We start from the raw sequence: 21,977 nt of genomic DNA on the forward strand, positions 1-21,977 counted from the left end.
TTGTTGTTTGTAATGAATTTTTGATTAGCAGGTTTTTCTTTGATGGGTTTTGAATATGAATATGTCATTAAACAAAGGAGGTTATGTCCAATTTTTTTTAGAAATTATAAATTAGTTTTTTTACCGAGTTTCTGTGTTAGACTTGGGTATTGTTCATGATTGTTGTTTGTCTTATTTATTATTTTCAAAGTATATTAGCAGGTTTTGGATATGAATATGTCAATAAAACAAATGAGGTTATGACAAAAAAAAATTAAAAATTTATAAGTTCGTATGTTTCCAAAAATTTCACATTCGTTTCACTCATTTCCTGTCTTTGTTGAAACAGAAAATTTTGATGGAATATCACTCATTTTTGTAGGTGGTTTGGTTCTGATAGGAATAGTGTATGGGGATACCGAGACGGAATGTAACATCCCGTCTGGTTTTTCAGTCCTTCTCCCTACACCTTTTACTATTCCAAACATTGGAATTATGGATGAGGATGGTGGCCCATTGGAATTATTGAGGATACATTTGGATAGACATTTGGATACAATGTTTTGTCACTTGGAGAGTGAACAAAAATATGATAAAATGTGTTGTCAATTGGTAAGTGGACCAAAATCGAAGTATCACATGTGACCTTACCTTTCATATTTTGTTTTACTCTTCTTTCTTTTAGATCACAAACAAACAGCCATCTTCTTCCCCACAACCAAGCTAAAAATAGGAAAAATGTCTAGAGAAGAAAGAATTGCATATAACCAAAGGTTATGGGGAGGATCTAGTATTAATAGTTCGTCTTCTAGTTTCACCGGGTCGTCTTCTGGTACTTCTGCTGAAGATGACTACATGAAAAGAGTAAGAGATGAGCATAATGATATGATGAGGTGAAGGAGGAAGAGGAGGTTGCAGTTATTATCCTTCTTTGGGGCATTAATGACTCAAGCAGCCATTGAAATTGAAGATGTGGATCTGCATAAACGCGGTGGATTTGTGAAGGGCGAGAGAGTACACGTTTAGAGATGGTGGTGATTTCAAGATAAACAAAAGATAATGAGGGATTACTTCACAACACCTTGTAGGTGGCCTCCTCATAAGTTTAGGCGACGGTTACAAGGATGACAAGAGAGCTTTTTATGTATATGTTGCATACTGTTGCATCATTCGACGATTACTTTAAAGACAAGGTGGATGGATTGGGTCGACAAGCAATTTCTGGGTTACAGAAAGGACTAGCTGCGATTTGCAGAATTAGCAACCGGGTTGTTCTTTCTTCGATTCAACAGATGAGTATTTACAAATTGGAGATTCCACAGCAAATGTATCTATGAAGCGTTGGTGCAAGGCAATTATCACGACGTTTGAGGAAGAGTACTTGAGACGACCAACTGAGGCAGACACTGCTAGGATATTAGCTGAAAATACGGCAAAGGGGTTTTCCGGGGAATGCTTGGATCAATCGACCGTATGCTTGGGTGTGGAAGAATTGCCAAGTGGATGGATGGGCTGGAACACATGTAGGGTACAAGAAGGAACCAACTTTGATACTTGAAGCCGTTTCGAGACAAACATTGTTGGATCGGCATTGCTTCTTCGACTTACCGGTTCAGATAATGACATTAACGTGTTTCATCGTTCTCATGTTTTTGAATCATTAAAGCAAGGTGAGGCTCCTGCTGTTGCATTTAATGTGAATGGTAATGATTATGATATGGGATATTATCTTGCTGATGGTATTTACCCAAAATGGGGCACATTTGTTCAAGCCATTCGTTATCCAAGAAATAAGCATGAAAAGATCTTTACTCAACGTCAAGAAGCTGTAAGAAAGGATGTTGAAAGGACGTTTGGAGTTTTGCAGGCACGATGACTTATTGTTAAGGCTTCTACGCGTTGTCATAGTGTTGTTGTTCTTGGAGACATAATGAAGGCATGCATTATAATGCATAATATGATTGTTGAGAATGAACGTGAAAGTGGAGTTTGGAATTTGAAAGGTCAGAGGAAAGAAACAATACCTACGCTCTTTCAGGAAGATGATGGTTTTCATTTTGTCTATCAAATGATTGAAACAAGAAATAAGATCAGAAATGAAGTTACACATACTAATCTTCAAAAGGACTTAGTTGAACATGTTTTTAATTGGACTGGCATTGAAGAAACAGGAGATCCGGTACCAATTTATGATCCAAATTGGTCGGATCCAGATGAGGGAGAAGGAGGCGAAAATTAAAATGGAAATGAAAGTGTATTTCCTATGTATTTCCTAACGTGAACTATTAAGTTCCAACGTATTTCCTATGTATTTCCTAATGTATTTCCTATGTAATTCCTATAAGTTCTTATGTGTTTAATGAGTTGTGTTTTAATGAACTATATTACAATGTATTTTAATTTTATTGGTAATTGTATTTCTATGAAAATAATTATATTGGATAGAACATACATAGTACATTAATTAAAAAAAATAGTTAGATAAAAATACATAGTTCATTAATTAAAAATACAATGAAATTAAAATACATAGTGCATTAATTAAAAAGACAATGAAATTAAAATACATAGTGCATTAATTAAAATACATAGTGCTTTAATTAAAATAAAATACTAGATATTACATAAGCCTAGTTAGAGCTAGAACCACCTCTAGCCCTTGCCCATTCAGCACGTATTTCAGCTTGTTGTTGCTCGATTATAAAAGCGGTATCGGGATGGAGGACACTTGTATCGGTCGCTAAAATCTTAGCTTCATATTGCATCTTTTGAAGCCGATTTTTTTTCCAATTGAACCTGATTTTTTTCTGCTTGAATCGATTTTTTCTTCTCTTGCCATCACAGTTCTTTGACCATATGCAAGTTCCCTTTCCCTAAGTTCTAAGCATTTTTTGTGTTTCATTTGCATCCCTGTGAAAATGTATCCTCTAAGCGTGTAAAATAACCCTCCAACATACCAATTGATTTTTCTTGGTTCCTTTTGGACCTGGCTTTCTTCGATCCAAGAGGACGCTCCATTTCTTTTGGACGCTCTATTTCTTGAGAACCCTCCAATTCAACTCCACCAACACTTGGTGAATTAGAAGTTAAATCTTCACCATCATTTTTGCGACTTTTTCCCTTTGTGGGGCGACTTAACATTGCCTCAAAAACGTTACTCCACTTTGGATTATCCTTGAGTATAACGTAACAATGATCAAGTGAAAAAGCCGATTTTTCTTGTAGTTGGTACGTCATCCTTGCCTCGGACAACTAAAAAATAAAATGGTGGTAATTAGACTAAAATAATCACTAGGACTAAGATATTAAACTAAAATAATAATTAGACTAAGATAATAATTAGACTAAGACTAAAATGAAAATAATAAATACACTAAGATAATTATACTAAGACGGAAATAATTAGACTAAGACTAAGATAATCAATAAATTCCAAATTGACAACGTTGTAATTACCTGGCTTTGTATTGTTGTACCACTTGCATGTCGAGCCTCCACCGCATTCACAATTGCAACAAACTTGTTCATTATTTTTTAAATATATTTCCACCTACCGCTAATTGAATCGGAAGACCTATCCGACCCACGTGCTTGATTGAACTCGTTTGTTACACGATTCTAAAATCCTTTTGCATTTTGGAAAGCACCAACAATGGAGTATTCACTAATTTTTATCCAAGCAAGACATAGAGCTTGATCATCGGACATGCTAAAGTGAGTTTTCGCTTTTGCTTGAGTGCTATCACTTGCTTGAGATGCTTAAGTTGATGCCATTTGATATTTGGTTTTTTTTAAAAACTGATTTTAAAGAAGAAGAAATATGATATATGATTGTTGGAAGTGTGAGTTGAAATGAAACAAATGTTGTATATATACCAAAGTTTTTATTTTGACCGCGTTTTTGACCGTTTGGACTTTTTGACCGTTGGTAAACTAAACATTAGGACTCGGACGGGATGTTGGATTCACGGTGAGTTTTGTAATCGGCGGAATCGTCGAAGTTAAAATAGTCCGGTGGAAGACGGAATCCAACATCCTGCATTGCAAATGCTTTTCGTCGCATTGCAAAGTTAACAAAAAGTCATCGGTATGACTATCTCGGGTGGAAGATTTCATCTTGTTTTGTCAGTTGACCCGCATACAATTTCAAGGGAAATTTTTTTGTATTTTGTTTATAATTTCACCAAGTTTTTCATATTCAAGTTTGAACATTGGGCAACTTTTGAATTTTGGAGAAGATAACGCTTTTGGTTTATATTTTATTGTTTTGTACCATAGATAGGTGAAAAAAAATTCACAAACCCCTAAATTATTTCCAAATATGGTTTTTTCAAATGTTTATTTTTTCTAAGAGTTCTATTGGAAATATATTCTAAGAGTTTTTAGATAAGGTCAGTGTGGTCATGAAAAAAGTTCATACACCACATACTATTGATTTTGCTAGGATTTTACTATTTTTTATATGGGTGTCCATGATTATAAATGGCGACCTTTGACTTTATTTTCAGTTTGAATTCTGGGATACTCAGACATCCCCACAATTTTGTACTATCTACTCATTTTCCTATCCCTAGCAAAAAAAATAATTTATCACAACCAAGAAGAAAGAACTAAGTTGAGTGTCCTAGATCGCAGTTCATGAATCAGTCTACGGAGCCCTTCAAGTGAGATTTCTATAAGATTGATTAGTAATTAGAGAGACGGAGTTTAGGGCGAATAGCTCGAAGAGATTGATGACATCAGATGAGGTTTCCCTTCAAAACTTACTAAAGGAAGAAACTTTGATCAAAATGAGGGGATAAACTTCTCACTTGCCTCTCAAAAATTACTTAAAAGAATCTAATAGCGAAATACTTGTGAGTAGGAACTAAAAACATTTTTTTTCCTTTGAAAACTTCAAAATCATTCAAGTGGCTAGTAAAAAACTGTTTTCGAACTAGTTACTCGTATTATTGAAAACTTCAAACTTCAAACTTCAAAATTAAAAGCAAGAGAAGATGAATTTTTCTTACCTTAAAAACAATATTTTATTATTAATGCAATTTAAACTCGCAATCACCATCACCATTCAATTGTAAATGGGTGGGTTCAGGAGACAAGCTTTCTTCAACTCGCCATTGCTCTTGGTTGGTAGAGTAACGTGTTCTTTCCTGTACCCAATTTTGCTAAAATTACTTATAGCGACAACAAATCCGTTTCTAATTTCACTCGTGAATAATTTCGAAATGTTTGAAACATTTGAGTATGTGATTGAGGAATAAAGAGGTTCCGAACGTAAGTACCTAGAGCACCTATACCCCCCTAAATCAATGATGCCTGAGTTGATCCATTTCTTTTTGTCCAAAAACATGTTGAAAGCCAAATTCACGAGGGTGCAAGTTGGGTCTAGTCGTCACTCGTCAGTATGTTGTGGCCGACACATTTTGTGTACTACTTCCATTTTCCATTTCTTTCGACAAATATTATCTGGATAGTGGATACTGATTCTATAGCATTGAATCAGTCTAGGTAGACTCTTCACTCTATTTGATTCTAAAAGACATATATATACCAGAGGCATACTCTTTCCCTACTCTTGCCCTTTTTGAATAGTCAAGGCCTCAAGGGTAATCCTGATATTTCAGTTGTTCAAATTGCCCTTTTTGATGTCCTTATCACACTTCTGCTCATCAACCCTTTCAGTTGCATCATACAGTCAGTCAGTCACTGTTTCTTGTCTCTCTCCTTCATGCACTCCTCCACTCACACTTCTTCAGTTCTTCCCTCTAGTAATAAACTCCACGTTATATCATGTTTTTACTCAAAACTTCCAATCTTAGTTAGTTTTTGTTTTTGTTTTGACTGAAACCGTTTTCTCTCTCTCTCTACAGGAGAGTTATTCTATTCTATTATATATATTCAGTTGCCAAACACTTTCATTCACATTAAAAAACACTTCCATTTGCAAACTTTGTGCTGCTCAAAGATCTCTCTCTTTCTTTCTTTCTTGCTTTGTGGCTCATACTTCTCTTCATTTACTTCTTTGACATCTGTAAGCCACTTAATCTTGTCTTGGTATATCTAACATTTCATTACATTCTGACTGTTTTCTTGGTTTTTTTTGTCCTCAAAGGTTCCATGTAACTGAAGGTTTTAAAGACACTTTTACTTGTTTCAAACTTGTCAGATTGTTTGTTTCTGAAAAAGGGTGTTTCTCTAAATCATGTAATCTGAAAGGAGGAGTTCATGCTTGTGTTCACTTCTTGGTTTGGTGCTCATTTCTGCTAGATCATCACTCTTTTTTTTGTCCTTGTCTGGAATGCCCATTTACTTGAATTTGTTCTAGTTCGTCTTTAGCAAGTTTATGATCATGGGTTGCCGTTAAATATTAGTCTTTTCGATCTTTAGGCGTTCGTTGATTTTAATTTTCTAGTGGCCATTTGCTTTTACTTGTTTGAAACTATGTAACTAATCTCGTAAATTCTGAATGCAAGTCTATCTCTTTACGGAGATTGGAGTATACAGTACTTGGAATCAGTTTATGAGTAGTTTCTTTGGTATTTGTTGAAGAAAGAAGAAAAATGGACTTAAGTTTAGTTGAATCCCATCGTTAGTCGAGTTCTGCCTAGATGGAAGCCGTTCGCTAACTTATTACTTTCCAAATTCCGAATGGCCTCTGCTCGCTAGCGTTGTTGATGTGCTTGAAAATGGAATTCAAGTAGTCCAGGCAATTTGAAGCATTCACCATTTCCACATCCATTTTTGGTTGTTAAACTCATTCCTAATCAATTCTTTAATTCTTCATAGCCTAACACAAGATTTATGCCCATACCATTCTTTTATATCCTTAAGATGTAAATTTCAGAAACTGTATAGAGTAATTCATGGACCAACTCAAGGTCTCATTGGTAACAATGAATCGCCATTTTGTTTGTTTTCCTTCGGATTCCACTAAAAAATAATAGTTCCTGTTCATCTGCCCAGAGTACTTTTCGTAGGAAATGCTTGTTTAAGTGTCTTGTGGCCTCTCGAGTCCTGTGAGTCTTATTTGTATTTAGTATATTTTCGAGTTTTGTTTGTTCTAGTAATTTGTGAAGAGAAGGGGGAGGGGGTGAACAATATAAGAAAAGTTGAGATAGAGAATATTATGGAAGAAACATTTGTTCCCTTTCGAGGAATCAAGAATGATCTTCAAGGAAGACTATTATGCTATAAACAAGACTGGACAGGTGGTTTTCGTGCGGGATTCAGGTTTGTCCTGCTTAGCTTCTCTCATTTTATAGTTAGTATCAATTCGCCATTGATTGTTATACTTGCTTCACTGTTCACTACTTTGTGCCTTCCGTATCTCATACTGAATAAACTGTTGCATCGTAAGTTTAAGAGAGGATTGATGTCTAATAAACACCATATCTTTTGATGATTCAAGGATCCTTGCTCCCACAACATACATTTTCTTCGCTTCAGCAATTCCCGTTATATCTTTTGGAGAGCAACTGGAGAGGAACACGAGTAAGAGAACTTATTTTCATATGTTATGTTGTTATTTGTATTAGTTTGATGTAAAGATGTGTATGATTTTGTTCTCACAGATGGGTCTATAACTGCGGTCCAAACACTTGCATCAACGGCAATTTGTGGAATCATACACTCAATCATTGGAGGGCAACCTCTACTTATACTTGGTGTTGCAGAGCCAACAGTGTTAATGTACACGTTCATGTTCAACTTTGCAAAGGACAGGCGAGATTTGGGACAGGAGCTGTTCTTAGCATGGACAGGATGGTATATATAAGCATTCTTTCCATGATGCATGTCTAGATGACCATTTCAAGGGAAATTGAATGCCGTTCTTCTCTTGGTGGGTTTTCAGGGTCTGCGTGTGGACGGCACTCCTTCTTTTCTTGCTAGCTGTTTTAGGTGCATGCTCCATTATCAATAGATTTACCCGTGTTGCCGGTGAACTGTTTGGACTTCTAATAGCGATGCTTTTTATGCAGCAGGCTATTCGGGTGAGAAACTTTTTCCTCAGATGAAATGAATAGGGTGAGATGTAGTGAATTCATGGAATGATTGAACTGCAAACCGCGTCATAAGTAGAATTTTCGTAATTTTCACAAATAAAGCAGTTTACCAACTTAGTGAATAAAAAATGCTACTTTCTTTTCCTGTTTTTCCTATTAATGCAACATTCTATGCCTGAAGTGAATTCATGGTTGTATTCAGCTGAGATTGAAACCTTAGAGAAAGAAAGATACTATAGTAAAATGAGGTTTATATGAGATGAAAACAAACATATGGGGAAGTAGGAGATGCTTCTGCACACCAATGTGTGAAAATAATCCATTGTTAAGGGGACGGGCTCGATTAAACTTATCAATAGATCCATGTAATGGCTTGGATCAAGAACATATTGTCATAATCCAGGTTCCAAGTTTGTGTTGGCTGAATGATGTACCATTGTCATTGAGGATTTTCGATCAGAGAAATGATGTGGCTGTGAGTAGGTCCCAAAAATTATGGAGCACACCAATTCTACAAATAACCAATTGTGTAGACAGTTTATGAGTTTGAGCATGAACAAAACTCTCAAAAAGGCACCAAATTCCAAATCCTAGCAACCAATTTTGTCTTCCTTACTAATTTTTAAACCTTAACTTTATTTATAGTGTAGCTGAAATTTCGTATCTCTGAAATGTTGATGAGATACGAAATTTCAATCCATTTCGGCATATGGATGCCAAAATATCATACTTCATTTAGAACTGAGATACGAAAAATCCAACTAGTCAGGTTGTTTTCTCAAATTCGGTAACAAGATACCGAATGAGCTTCACTTGCTCGGTAACTAGATGCCATCTCCAACTCTCTTTCTCGGTAACAAGATGCCATCTCCAACAGTTTAGAGATGTTGTACCTTTTCTATATTCCCTCAAACAATTTTGCCACTCGAGTTTATGCCTTTTGCGCTTAAGTGATCTCCAAACCTTGTTCCATAACCACCGAATGCATGTTTACTTATCATATTTTTCCATTTGAGGAGCCATCAACCATGTGGACGGTCCAGTAAACTTCCATGCATCTACTACATTTCATTGGAAATCACTCACTTGAGTGTGTATTTAATTTTTCCATGAACTGAATGCCAGCATCATCTAGTTTCAATTTCTTAAATTGCATTGTAGGGAGTAGTTGATGAGTTCCGGATACCCAAGAGAGAAGACCCTAATCAGACAGCATTCCTACCATCATGGCGTTTTGGAAATGGAATGTTTGCATTGGTCCTATCCTTTGGTCTTCTTCTTACTGGACTAAAAAGTCGCAAAGCTCGATCGTGGCGCTATGGAACAGGTATATGTTTGTATGCTTGATTTGAACACCTCAATAATGTATTCATATATATTAGTGGACAACATATCTAAAGTCAGATTATTGGTTGAGAAATTCAGGTAAAAGTTCAATTTGTCAGTGACTTTTGTAACCTTAGGCTGTGCCTGGTAAACCTGCAAATTTAGCAACATTTCCTGGTTGGAAATCGACTGAAGTAAAGGCTTTGGCTGTTTGGTAGTGCCCTCTTGACCAAGTCTCCTCTATAGAAGCTGCAATACCTTCAAAATTTTCAAGTTTTGAAATGGCGGCAAAGTTTTTATTGTACTTTCTTTGGAGGAGATTATGTGTAGAGCCACCTACTAAGACAACCAAAGTCCTCTGTTTTAGCTCAAATGCCTTTGCTAAGTTTACAGGGGTACCAAAACAATCCTTATAACTTCCGAGTTCAAGTCCCGACTTAGTCAAGTTCCGAATTCAAGTACCAAACAGAAAATACTTTACTTATTGCAGTTGGATATTACTGTTTTCTATAATTGTTTTTTATTTTTAATTTTATACTGTCTCAAGAATCAATTGTTTTCAAATTCCATTTTACTAAAATGTTTCATAAGTAGCCATTTCTGTTTTGTAGGACGTCTAACTGATAAATCTTTATGTATTTGTAGGGTGGCTAAGGGGGTTCATTGCTGATTATGGGGTTCCATTTATGGTGCTTGTGTGGACTGCTGCGTCTTATATACCTGTTAATGATGTTCCAAAAGGAATCCCCCGGCGCCTCTTCAGCCCAAATCCATGGTCTCCTGGTGCTTACTCAAATTGGACTGTAGTCAAGGTATTGTTGTAAATTAGTCGACTATCATCCTTCGTTTCTGTGAAAATCTTACCCTTATCAGTTGTGACTTAATATTTACCTTTAAACTAAGATTTCTTAGATCTATGTGTGTAATTGGGAGAAGTGGATTCATAGGGTACTGTCTAGCTAATATGTTAGATCCACTATGGAGTGCTTTCTGCGTATCTGCATCAATTTAGTGGTTTCTCCATCTGACAACCTGCATCCAAAAATTTATTTCACACTTGATTTACTGGGCAGGAAATGTTGAATGTGCCGATGTTATATATTATTGGAGCATTTATCCCGGCAACCATGATCGCAGTGCTATACTATTTCGATCACAGCGTTGCTTCTCAACTGGCTCAACAAAAGGAATTCAATCTTAAGAAGCCAGCTTCTTTTCATTACGACCTTTTTCTCTTGGGTTTCTTGGTAAGCAATATGGCCATCTATGAAGTGTCCGATACTCGATTTGGAGTGTCGGATTTATTAATTAATTTTTAGAATTTCCGACATTCCGTGGACACACTAGGGACACACGGGAGACACTTCTATATTTTATTCTTATTTTTTTAAAAGTGATTAAAATACTTAAAAGAAGACACGACTTGATAGGGGTTTTATTTCACTCTTGAAATAAAAAAAATGAGACACAATGCACGACTGCGCTTGATGATTGCCAAGTCCTTTTTATATATATTTGTTACAAATCTTCTGTAATTGTTATTTCTTTCGTTGGCATTAACTTACATTATTGGACATATATGTTGTTGTTTAATCTTTTAGAGTTGGACATGTTCAAAACTAGTGTTCATATTTTTATTAAAATTTGGTGGAGAATGTTAAATTTCAATTATATATATATATATATATATATATATATATATATATATATATATATATAACGTGTCCATGACGTATTCGTGTCCTACTCTTTTAAATTATGCCGTGTCTGCGTGTCCGTGTCATGTCGTATCCGTGTCGCGTATCAGTGTCCATGCTTCATAGATGGCCGTGGAGTCTTTTACTGAAAATTTGGATATCTTCTCATTCATAACATAATCCACTTTTGAGTCCCTTCACATGACCCTCTGGTTTTTGCTGTGTTTACTGAGCAGGTCATATTTTGTGGTCTGATTGGCATTCCTCCTTCCAATGGCGTTATCCCCCAATCTCCAATGCATACAAAAAGCTTGGCTACTCTGAAGCATCAGGTACCGTTGAAGATTAGCTTAATGTCGAGAAAGCAACTAAAGTGGTTTTGCTTGTTCGACCTAGATTTTGGTTTATTCATTGAGTGAATGGTGTGTGACAGTATGAGCAAATGTCTTCGTCTAAGTTTAATTTTTCAACACCAATATCGTTAATTCCTAACAAGGGGGATATTGTTTGGTATAAATGTGACAGATCTTATAGTTACGATTTTTCAGCTCTATTTCGTTTGGATCTGGAAAACTTTTTGCCTTTTTATTTCCCACTGTAGTAGGAAGGAGGATCGGTGTTGTCCTTCTACAATTATCCTATGTTATACGGACACTCCATATTTCAACAATAATCCGTGTCTGTGTCGGACACACACGGACACATTTTTTATATTTCGCCGTGTCAGACACTTCATATCCATGTCGGATTCGGACACATGTATCTGTGTCCATGTAACTTAGCAATTATCTAATGCATCTCAAAGTCGTACGTATTGTGTTGTTTATCATTGATACCTTGATCCAGTTTACATTGTGTTTGACAGCTTTTGCGCAATAAGCTGGTAGCAACAGCTCACAGAAATATACAAAAAAATTCTAGCTTAGGTCAGTTGTATGGGAGCATGAAGGAAGCATACAACCAAATGCAGACTCCACTAGTATATCAAACTCCACCCAGCCTGGTAAGTTAAGCTACACTGATGCAATATGCACCATCTATAGCTCAACTTTTAGCTTGTTGTATCTTATTGATGAGCTTGCTTTGGTGTAGGGATTGAAAGATTTGAAAGAATCCACGATTCAGTTGGCTTCAAGTAGCGGCAACATAGATACCCCTGTCGATGAGTCTGTGTTTGATGTTGAAAAGGATGTTGATGATCTGTTACCCGTAGAGGTTAAAGAACAAAGACTCAGCAATTTGCTTCAATCCATCATGGTTGGTGGATGTGTTGCTGCTATGCCTCTTCTGAAAAAGATCCCAACTTCAGTTCTCTGGGGTTACTTTGCATTTATGGCTATCGAAAGCTTGCCAGGGAACCAGTTTTGGGAGAGGATATTACTGCTTTTTACTGCTCCGAGCCGAAGATACAAGTAAGCTTTTGATAATTCCTGCCTGATCGTTTAGATAGCAAAAAAAAAAAAAACAAACACAAAAGTAAAAATAGGATATAAAATGTTCCTTCCTGTTCGTGTTACATTCCGCTCTTTTGCTATAGTTTGTACGGATCTCCTTCTTTCTGGCATTCCAAGTCCTAATTTTATCCAAGCGTGTTATCCCCTTCCCTCCCTTATCCATTCTGACCTATTGGCTCTTCCAGTTATACCATTGCACTTATGTATTTTACCAGGATCTACTGTGCTTGGGTGTGCGGTAGTTTTCCTCTCCCCTCCAGTCTCCTTCAGATCTTAACATTTTCCAAATTTGACATATGGTCCAGGTTCCCTTGTTTTTCCTAAGAGATGAAGCCATGCAAACAGGTTAAATAAAATTGATTCGTTATGAGCCCAAGAAAATTTAGGTTATGACAATACATCTAATTCACTAGTAGTTGGGATAATAATTATACACTCATACATCTTTTATCTTGAACTAGTTAAATTTCTATCCTTGTCAAATCGATGGCCAGCCAAATAGTTGGGACGCAGTGAGTATGATGCACATACTGCATATCATTGTACATGAGAAGTAAAACATTTTGCCAGGATAAGTTACTTTGCATTATGTGGAATGAATACGACTTGGATCGAGGTGGTAAGAAAAGATTAATAGAATACATACCTTGGCAGTAGATATAAAAGAATATAGTTTAATTCCGGGAATATGTACTATTGTGTTAGGTTTTTAAGCCCCCTCTTGTACGTAGGCTTGACACCTTGTGTCACCTGCATGGCGACGAGTTTAACTACTGAAGATGATTTCTCATATAGTGGTAATCCTCATTAACTAAATACTTAATGAATGAATATGCTCAGGTTTAAGTTTAAGAGTTACTTTGAAAAGCTTAAGAGTCACCATAAATCATCTTGTAATTCATCTTCATTTGGTCCTCATAAACGGGGAATCAAGAAATTTTCCTAAGAAGGGTATCATAATAACCTTATCTTAGTTTTGGCATGAAAGTATTATAGGAACTGTTATGGTTCCATCGAATGATTTACAAACTGCGAAAACCCACGCGCAGCGGAATAAAGGGTTCTCACAATTTTGGTTAGAATCATACCTTTTAGATCAGCTGTGATTTCTCTGAGAATCCGAATCAGCAACCTCTTGATCTTCTGTTGTATTCCTATCTTTAGAATGGACGTTGTGTGGGCAACGATCTACCAACCCTTTCTCTATCTCTTTGCCTCTCTTTTTCAATCACTGAAATTGATTAATTTCGGTCAAGAAGAAAGGTTTCTTTATATAGGCTACAACAGGGACCATGAGGAGAAATTAGGGTTAGGTCTCCTGACGGACTTGGGCTTCCCATGTTCGCCCAGAACACACGGCCCAAGTCCGTCAACAAATGGCTTATTTCACTAAAGGCCATTGTTGCACTACCGCCCTAATCCCAAATTACGTGTATGAGCTCCATATTATATGCTCGTTGATCTCCCCGTGTTAAGATATTGAATGTCCGTTGAATAAGTCAAGTTACTGACAACTACATTAATCAACTTCTTTTGTCCTTGAGTAGTACCACTCGACCTCATTGTCATGTCAGAATAAATCCACCTGCAGGGTTTACATGACAATCCTTATGAGCTCCTCAAGGGGACATCATCAACCCGACTTCCTGCGGGTCACGGATTCCTTCTATAATCAACAGCACACCTTACATATAATGTCATTACCCAATCCATCGAGTTTGTTGATTCACAAATAAATCTCACTCATTTGATGATTTAAAGCAATGTACAATGCACGTAAGTGCCCGTTATTATATCCGGATTAAGAGAACAAGCATCCATAGTAACAGAGGTGTTTGTTCTCTTATATAGTCAATATAAAGAGAAACAACCTCATTTGGTCCTGTTCAATACACACAAAGTGTACTAGTGTAATATTGTAGTTAAGATAGACTAATACCAGATTAAGCTACAACCGTACCCAATGGTTTGTCCAAATTCATCTAGGTTGTGAACGTTTACTTATACTTTATAAAGTACTGATGATATGATCTTCTGTGTGTCACCACACACCATATTATCTACAACATAAAGTATTAGACGCATGCATATAACTAATAACATATATAATATGCATAACATTTGCCCATATGATTCTCATTTAAAATATAAAGAATTAGAGTTATTACAAAAGTAATGTTTTTAGTATATAACCCTATCAAGTATAAGCTACACGCCCACATCCACTGATCCTCATTATTAATTCTATCAGAGTGTTGGAGGAGTATCACACTACCTTCATTGAGACAGTGCCCTTCAGAACAATTGCGGCCTTCACCTTATTCCAGACAGTATACTTGCTTGTGTGCTTTGGCATTACATGGATTCCACTTGCTGGTGTCCTTTTCCCTCTCTTGATTATGCTCTTAGTTCCAGTGCGGCAATACTTGCTTCCCAAGTTTTTCAAAGGAGCTCATCTGCAAGACTTGGATGCTGCAGAATATGAAGAAGCCCCTGCAATCGCATATTCACTACAAGTAAGTCCCCTGCTTACTACTGTTGATACTTGTTTTTTCCATTCTTTTTCTTTTTCTTTTTGTTCTTTTTCCCCCCGATTTATGTGAAGCTCGGATTGAATTGATTAATCTCATCTTTTTATCTATATAACGTAAATAGGATCAAGATCCACAAGTGAGAAATGTTCATGATGGTGAGGAAATTCTAGATGAGATAATCACGAGAAGTCGTGGTGAAATACGCCATACGCACAGTCCAAAAATAACTAGTTCTACTCCCGCTTCACAAGATGACATGAGGTCTGCATATAGCCCACGGATGTCACAGCGGCAGCCACACAGTCCTAGTCTTGGTGAAGTCAGGGTAGACCGGAGCCCATTGAATGGGAAGGCTCCTGGAACAGATGGAACACCTAGTCCTCGACTATCTATGCTTGGACCAAAGTCCCGTGGATCAACCCCTGGTTGAAATCTGAAGTGAATATCAACAAGAAGTTTCTGAATGTGCTCGAGAGGTCTTGTTTTTTGTCTATGTAACTCGGTGTCTATTTGTTGGTGAAATTGTTCGCATGCTGTTTCTTTTCTTGTTATATAAGTTCGGCCATTTGTCGTCTGTCGGGTTTTGTCATCTTTTCTGTATTTTCTTTCCTAGAACAGGATGGGCAGAGGAACTCAGCTATGATACTGTAATGAGAATCACATTTACTTAGAGCTATAATCGTACTTGCACGTCTTACGGGCTATGTCATTGTACAAATTTTAGATTCACTTTACATCAGAAATTTGACGGCCATTTGGGCTTATGAATTTGAATGATGATCCTAGGATTATGTCCTGAAATGTAGAACCAATTAACTCTGTTTGAAGCCTACATACAGCTTAGTGCTGGTATCACGGAAAGATCAATAATTTTTTTGCAAGGATGCATTCAACCTCTCAAGTATGCTTGTTTGAGCTCCAGTTGTAACTTTAAGCAGTGGGCAGTAAATTTTGCTTTGTGCGTGTATCCTCCTTACAAACTAGTGGTACAAACGGATAGGTTCGGATTTTTATGCCTGTATCCGAATTCGAAAATTTAATACAAACTCAATTGTGACTCTCGGCGGTGGCGAAAACTCAAAAGGTAGGTGTAGTATGGACATTTATGTTTCTGCTAAGGAGTCGGAATACCAAGGGGGTTATTAAAAGAAAATATCCATTTGAATATCTGCTTTGCAGGTTTACATTGGTCAGGGCACAGTCATTTTAATCCTGAACTTCCATGTACTTTAAATTTTTTTTGCAAGGATAATCAGAACGTGTTCTGTACTTTGTATTCTTACCTGCTTCCTTCACAATCAATGTTGGTAGAACATCATGTACCAAAACTACCTAAAGACACGAGTCACGTGAGAGTAAGCACTCAATGTACTAGAGCTCGAGCCAGTGATGGAGACGAGATCATAATTAAATAGGGCCAACGGTGGCTATCTATCAATCTGATTTTAGGCACAATACCTAGTTACTGGGCGTCAACTACGAACAGTCCAAGGAAAGTGAAGGCAATGCAGTTCTGATCAGATGGTGCGTTTGTCATCTACGACTTTCTTTTCTAAACGGATAGGAGCGTCAATATCTAAAATTATTGCTCCTTGCTAAAAGAAATATTAGGCAAAACTGAAGATCATACAGCTTTTAAGTTGCATTAACACATAAGTTTTCACCAATAGTAAGGCTTTCTTCTAGGTATATGTTACATATATGAGGATGGGGAAATAACAACTGTGGTTTCTAATTTTCTACAGTAGTATGGTTGTTCATTTTTTGTATACAACTCTTCAAAACCTAGCAAATAGCTTTCTTTAATTATCGAAAAAAAAGCAAATAGTTTTCTTTTATGAGCAGTTCTTCAGTGCGCGTGATGTAACACAATTCCTGACCACATATTTTCCAATCCGTAACCGGTAGCCGAAGTGCCCACCTAAGGGTAGCGTTGGCATTTCACATATTTTCATTCATCCCCAATTTATCGTTTTTTCTATTCTTCTCAATTAGATTGCACGCCCAAATCTTCACCCCTTTCACCTTTTCTTAAATTTATGGTCAATCATTTACTTTTTTCACTCTCTAAAGTTTACAGCAAGGAAGTAGAGCTAAAAAGAGTGATAGCAACCAACAACACTACATGACTTGAATACGTTCGAATATTGAGGTTAGTTTATCATCCAATCACTGAAGTCGATTTAATCTTTCCTCTTCTCTTTAAGGTATATTAAAAAATTCATATTTAGGTCGTTTGTACTAAAAAAAAGTTTTCTTTATTTAGGTAGGCGCTCATATAACGAATCAAATAAGGCTTGATGATGACGAAGAGTTTCTTAGAAGTCTATGTTTCAAAAGTTTTGCGTATGATGAAAGTGATTCTCTGGATGTGGAATCAACTGTTTCCCTAATGGAGAATGAAAATATTGATAGTAGTGATAGCGATGCTGAAGAGTCTGATACATATAGGGCTTATATAGAAGACAAAGCAACATTTTTATCTATGCAGTTCAAGACCTCGGACGAGGCATACACTATTTATAATGAGTATGCCAAATCAGTCGGCTTCGGTGTTCGTAAGGATGTTTATAGAAAATGCGCAAATGGAGTTGCTATTAAGCGGAGATTTGTGTGTTCAGCCGAAGGCGAACGACATGCAGATAAACTCCAATCGATGACACCCAAAAGAACACCCAGACATGTCACTAGGTTCAATTGTAAAGCCTGCATTGTTGTTGTTTTTTATTATGAAGCAAAGTTGTGAACTGTGAAAGAGTTTATTGGGGAACACACACATCCACTTGTATTGCATCCGAGTTCAATGTTTCTTCGGTCACATAGAAATGTGAGTCGAGAAGCGTTGGAATTTGCTACTTGCCTAAATGATGTGGGTGTTTGTAAATGCCAAGTGATAGGTCACTTTGCACATATAGCTGGAGGTTTTCTTAATGTTGGTTTTACGAAAAAAGACTTGTATAACAAAATGGGAAAAGAGAGGAGAAGTCGCTGTATTGATGGCGACGCCAACACACTGCTTGCCAACTTAAAGGACAAGGTGAAGTTAGATCCTTTATTTTATTACAACTATGAGTTAAATACGAGTGGGCAGTTGGCTGGGCTGTTTTGGGCGGATTCCACCTCCCGCCTGGAGTATTGTAGCTTTGGTGATGTGTTGTTGTTTGATTCAACGTACAGGAGCAATCAGTACCAGATGCCGATCGTTGTGTTTGCTGGAATCAACAACCACCTACAGACTATAATTTTTGGTTTTGCTTTGATCATAAGTGAGTGTGACGACGCTTATAAGTGGGTATTGAAATCATTTATTGACGCAATGTGTGGTATTCATTACTGATGGTGACGCAGCGATTCGTAAAGCTTTGAAATCTATTCTTCCATATTCGAAACACCGGCTGTGCTCTTGGCACGTATTGAAAAATTGCATCACTAATGTCAAAATCCCTGGATTTGCAACAGAGTTCAGCTCTATTATGTTTATAAAACATTCTCGGGGAGAGTTCGAAGAAAGGTGGAGACAGCTAGTGGAAAAATACGAAGTTAGTCATAACACATAGGTAATGAAGGTACAGAAGAAATGGGCGAGGTGGGCAGAATCATATCTTCATGGTGAGTTCTTTGGCGGTTGCAGAAGCAACCAATGTTGCGAGTCTATTAACTTTGTTATACGATATCATGTTAAGCCCGGGATGCGACTGTTTGAGCTATTTGGGAAAATGGAATTGGCAGTTGCAAATATCCGTCACCGAACACGAAGAAGTGGTAAGGACCGCGAGCGGCGAAGCCTTTCATTGGTAGCCACTTGATTGAATATGCAAAGCGGGCATAATCCATCTATACTCGAGCTGCTTTTCTTGCTTTTATGAAGCGATTCTGGGGAGGAATCGATGTACACCGTAGAAGATAAACGTGATGTGGGTGACAATATTCGTGTATACACCATCACCGCCATCCGAATAGGCAAAAAAGACGAAAGTATGGAATACAACCTTTTAGAAGCAGGATGCTAGATGTTCATGTGGGCTATTTCAGTTCGTTTGGATTTCCATGTAGACATATCATTTCAGTTTACAAACACGAGGACCTTCGTGAAATACCCCGAGCTGTTTTTAAGGAGATGGACACGAAGTTGCAAAATCAATGCGTTCCAAATAACGATCCAAGTTTTTCTTCGCAGGCTGCTTCCATTATTCGTCACAGTGAGCTTATAGGGAAATGCAAGAAGATATGTTTGTGGGCCTCTCAAACAGCCAAAAATAGCGAAGCTTTTAAATCCATGTTATCATCTTTTTTTCTAGAGCTTCAAGGGTCCACAAGTTCCCTTTGAAATGCCTTATATTCCACCAGAAAGTGGTACAATGGATGGCATTTCGTCTTCTAAAGGCACCGCCGAGGTAGAGATGCCTTTCACCCCACCTAAAACCACCCATCGTCCATTTGTTAATGATCCACCACACGTAAAATCGAAGGGTAGGCCGCATAAACGTAGTAGATTGAAAGGTCAGAATGAGACAAGAAAAAAGAAGTGTGGCCACTGTGGTATCGTCGGGCACACAAGGCCCACATGTCCACTTTTGCATCTAAATGATGGGGGTAAGTTTCTTATACTGTTGTCATATTCTCACTTGTCTGTTAACATTAAATAGTTACAAAAGTTTGTTGATTCTGATTTGTATTCGTCAATATATTTCTTGTGGTGCACTATTTTACAAGTCCAAGTGCTAAGCACAAATATGTTGAGCGTGCTGTAGGAGTTGCCGATGTGAGTGAGGATGATGTCGGGTTAAATAGAGATACTGGATGTATGTGATAATTTTGCGCATTATCTTCTTTTTATAAACGCAAGAAAATGTTTCTTGTTTGTTATTTTCATGGGGTTCAAAGTAAAGTTGCTTGTTTGGTGGGCGTAGTGGAAGTTGGTAATGAAGCAGGATGATCTCGAAAGACCAAGCAATGTAGCAAGTGTCGATCTACGGAGCACACAAAGTATAGGTGTCGAGATTTGGAAGGTATGCCACAATTTTTACCGACGTAATTTTTCTAGTAGGGAGTAAACTAAACTTAGCTTATACTATTAGAGTGACTATTTTTCTCCTGTTGAACTTATAGCGTTTCCCGTGGATGAGGTTGGGAGGAAGGTTTCAGAGAAATTCAATATTGGAAAGTTTTATAGTGACGACGGGAGAGTCTTTTTCCGTATTACGGATGGTTGATGTTAGGAAAGAGGAGTACAATGCTGCTAAGCTTTAGAGCAGTTGTTGCTAATATTCTAAAAAGATTTTTGTAAGCATTTTTGTAATAGTTAGATCAAGTGGAGCATGTGCTATTTGTCGCACAATGGTGAAGATTTCAAGATTGGCTTCTAAATTATTTTGTAGCGGTATCTATGGTGTTATTTTCTTATTTTATTTGGTATCAATGAAATAGAGCAATATTCTATACGCTATATTGACAAGCATTGTTTGTATATTATGTTGTTTCTTATTGTTGGGATGTTGAGGTTGTCCCTCACCATGAGACAAGACCATCAATGCTTGTCAATATGTCAGTTAGTGTGATATTGATATGTTCATAAATGGATCTGTTCGTTCTTACAGCGTCGAATAGATGAATATGTCATAAACAATAACATAACATTCTGGTATGACAAATATAGTGTCATATCTATCTGTGATTCTAGATATACTACCAAACGTATATATATTATAAAAAGTCACATAACATCCGAGTATGACATATATAGTGTCATATATATCAGTGAGTTCTCTAGGAGTTCGGAAGATCTAAAATTATTGTGAATATACCTGCTGGTTCCTCCTCGTATGATGAGGACTTGCCTGATTAGTTACTAATGACAGTAATGAGATTAAGAAATCAATTCTTTTTTGTAATGCGTGGGGAGAAAGGGAGTGTGAACAGAAACATACCGGAAAGTAGAATTGTTCATAGTTCGGTAGCTATGAACAATGAGATGTTCATAGTCCATCAGATGCATTACTTAACAATCAATGTTCATAGTCATGAGCTATGAATATTCTTTGTTCATACCACAATTCGACTATGAACAATGATTGTTCATAGTTTGGTAGCTATGAACAGTGATTGTTCGGTAGCTATGAACAGTGATTGTTCATAGTTCGGTAGCTATGAACACTCAATGCTATGAACAATGAGTGTTGAGCTATGAACAATGAGTGTTCATACCACAATTGACTATGAACAATTGTTCATAGTCATGAGCTATGAATATTCTTTGTTCATATCACAATTGGACTATGAACATAACATTCATAGTTGACAAATAGAAGGTTGGAGTGGTTGCAGAGGAATATGTCATATGTTAACATAACATTCTAGTATGACAAATATAGTGTTATATCTATCTGTGATTCTAGCGCTTATGATATACTACCAAACGTATATATTATAAAAAGTGACATAACATTCGAGTATGACATATATAGTGTCATATCTATCAGCGATTCTAGCGCTAATACTACCAAAAGTATAAAACTCTTATTAACATATATTATAAAAAGTGACATAATATTTGAGTATGACATATACAGTGTCATATCTATCTGTGATTCAACTACCGAACATATAAAACTCTAATTAACATATGTTATAAAAAGAGACATAACATTTGAGTATGACATATATAGTGTCATACCTATAAGTGATTCTAGCGCTAAATAATATAGAGGATACTACCAAACGTATAAAACTCTTACTAGCATATATTATAAAAAGTGACATTACATTCGAGTATGACATATATACTACCCAACGTATTTTATTGACATATGTTATAAAAAGTGACATAACATTAGAGTATGACATATATAGTGTCATATGCGATTTTAGCTTATGATCCTATGATATATTGTAACCCACCGTATAAAACTCTTATTGATATATGTTATAAAAAGTGACAAAACATTTGAGTATGACATATATAGTGTCATATATATCATATAAAAC

The 21,977-nt window shown here is 36.7% G+C and overlaps 1 protein-coding gene across 1 annotated transcript; it reads left to right on the plus strand.

The window, feature by feature from the left end:
• Window positions 1-5,905: 5,905 nt before the first annotated feature.
• LOC147497597 (boron transporter 1-like) lies at window positions 5,906-15,794 on the plus strand. Its single transcript, XM_086560024.1, has 13 exons — window positions 5,906-6,010; window positions 6,092-7,209; window positions 7,388-7,470; window positions 7,551-7,743; window positions 7,832-7,970; window positions 9,144-9,309; window positions 9,954-10,120; window positions 10,382-10,555; window positions 11,242-11,337; window positions 11,871-12,008; window positions 12,098-12,417; window positions 14,711-14,975; window positions 15,115-15,794. The coding sequence occupies exons 2-13, from the start codon at window positions 7,106-7,108 to the stop codon at window positions 15,421-15,423; spliced, it is 2,154 nt and encodes a 717-aa protein (XP_086416150.1). The 5' UTR covers window positions 5,906-6,010; window positions 6,092-7,105; the 3' UTR covers window positions 15,424-15,794.
• Window positions 15,795-21,977: the final 6,183 nt, after the last annotated feature.

This window comes from Coptis chinensis, chromosome 5, assembly GCF_015680905.1.
Source record: "Coptis chinensis isolate HL-2020 chromosome 5, ASM1568090v1, whole genome shotgun sequence".
In the NCBI taxonomy this organism is placed as follows: Eukaryota; Viridiplantae; Streptophyta; class Magnoliopsida; order Ranunculales; family Ranunculaceae; genus Coptis; species Coptis chinensis.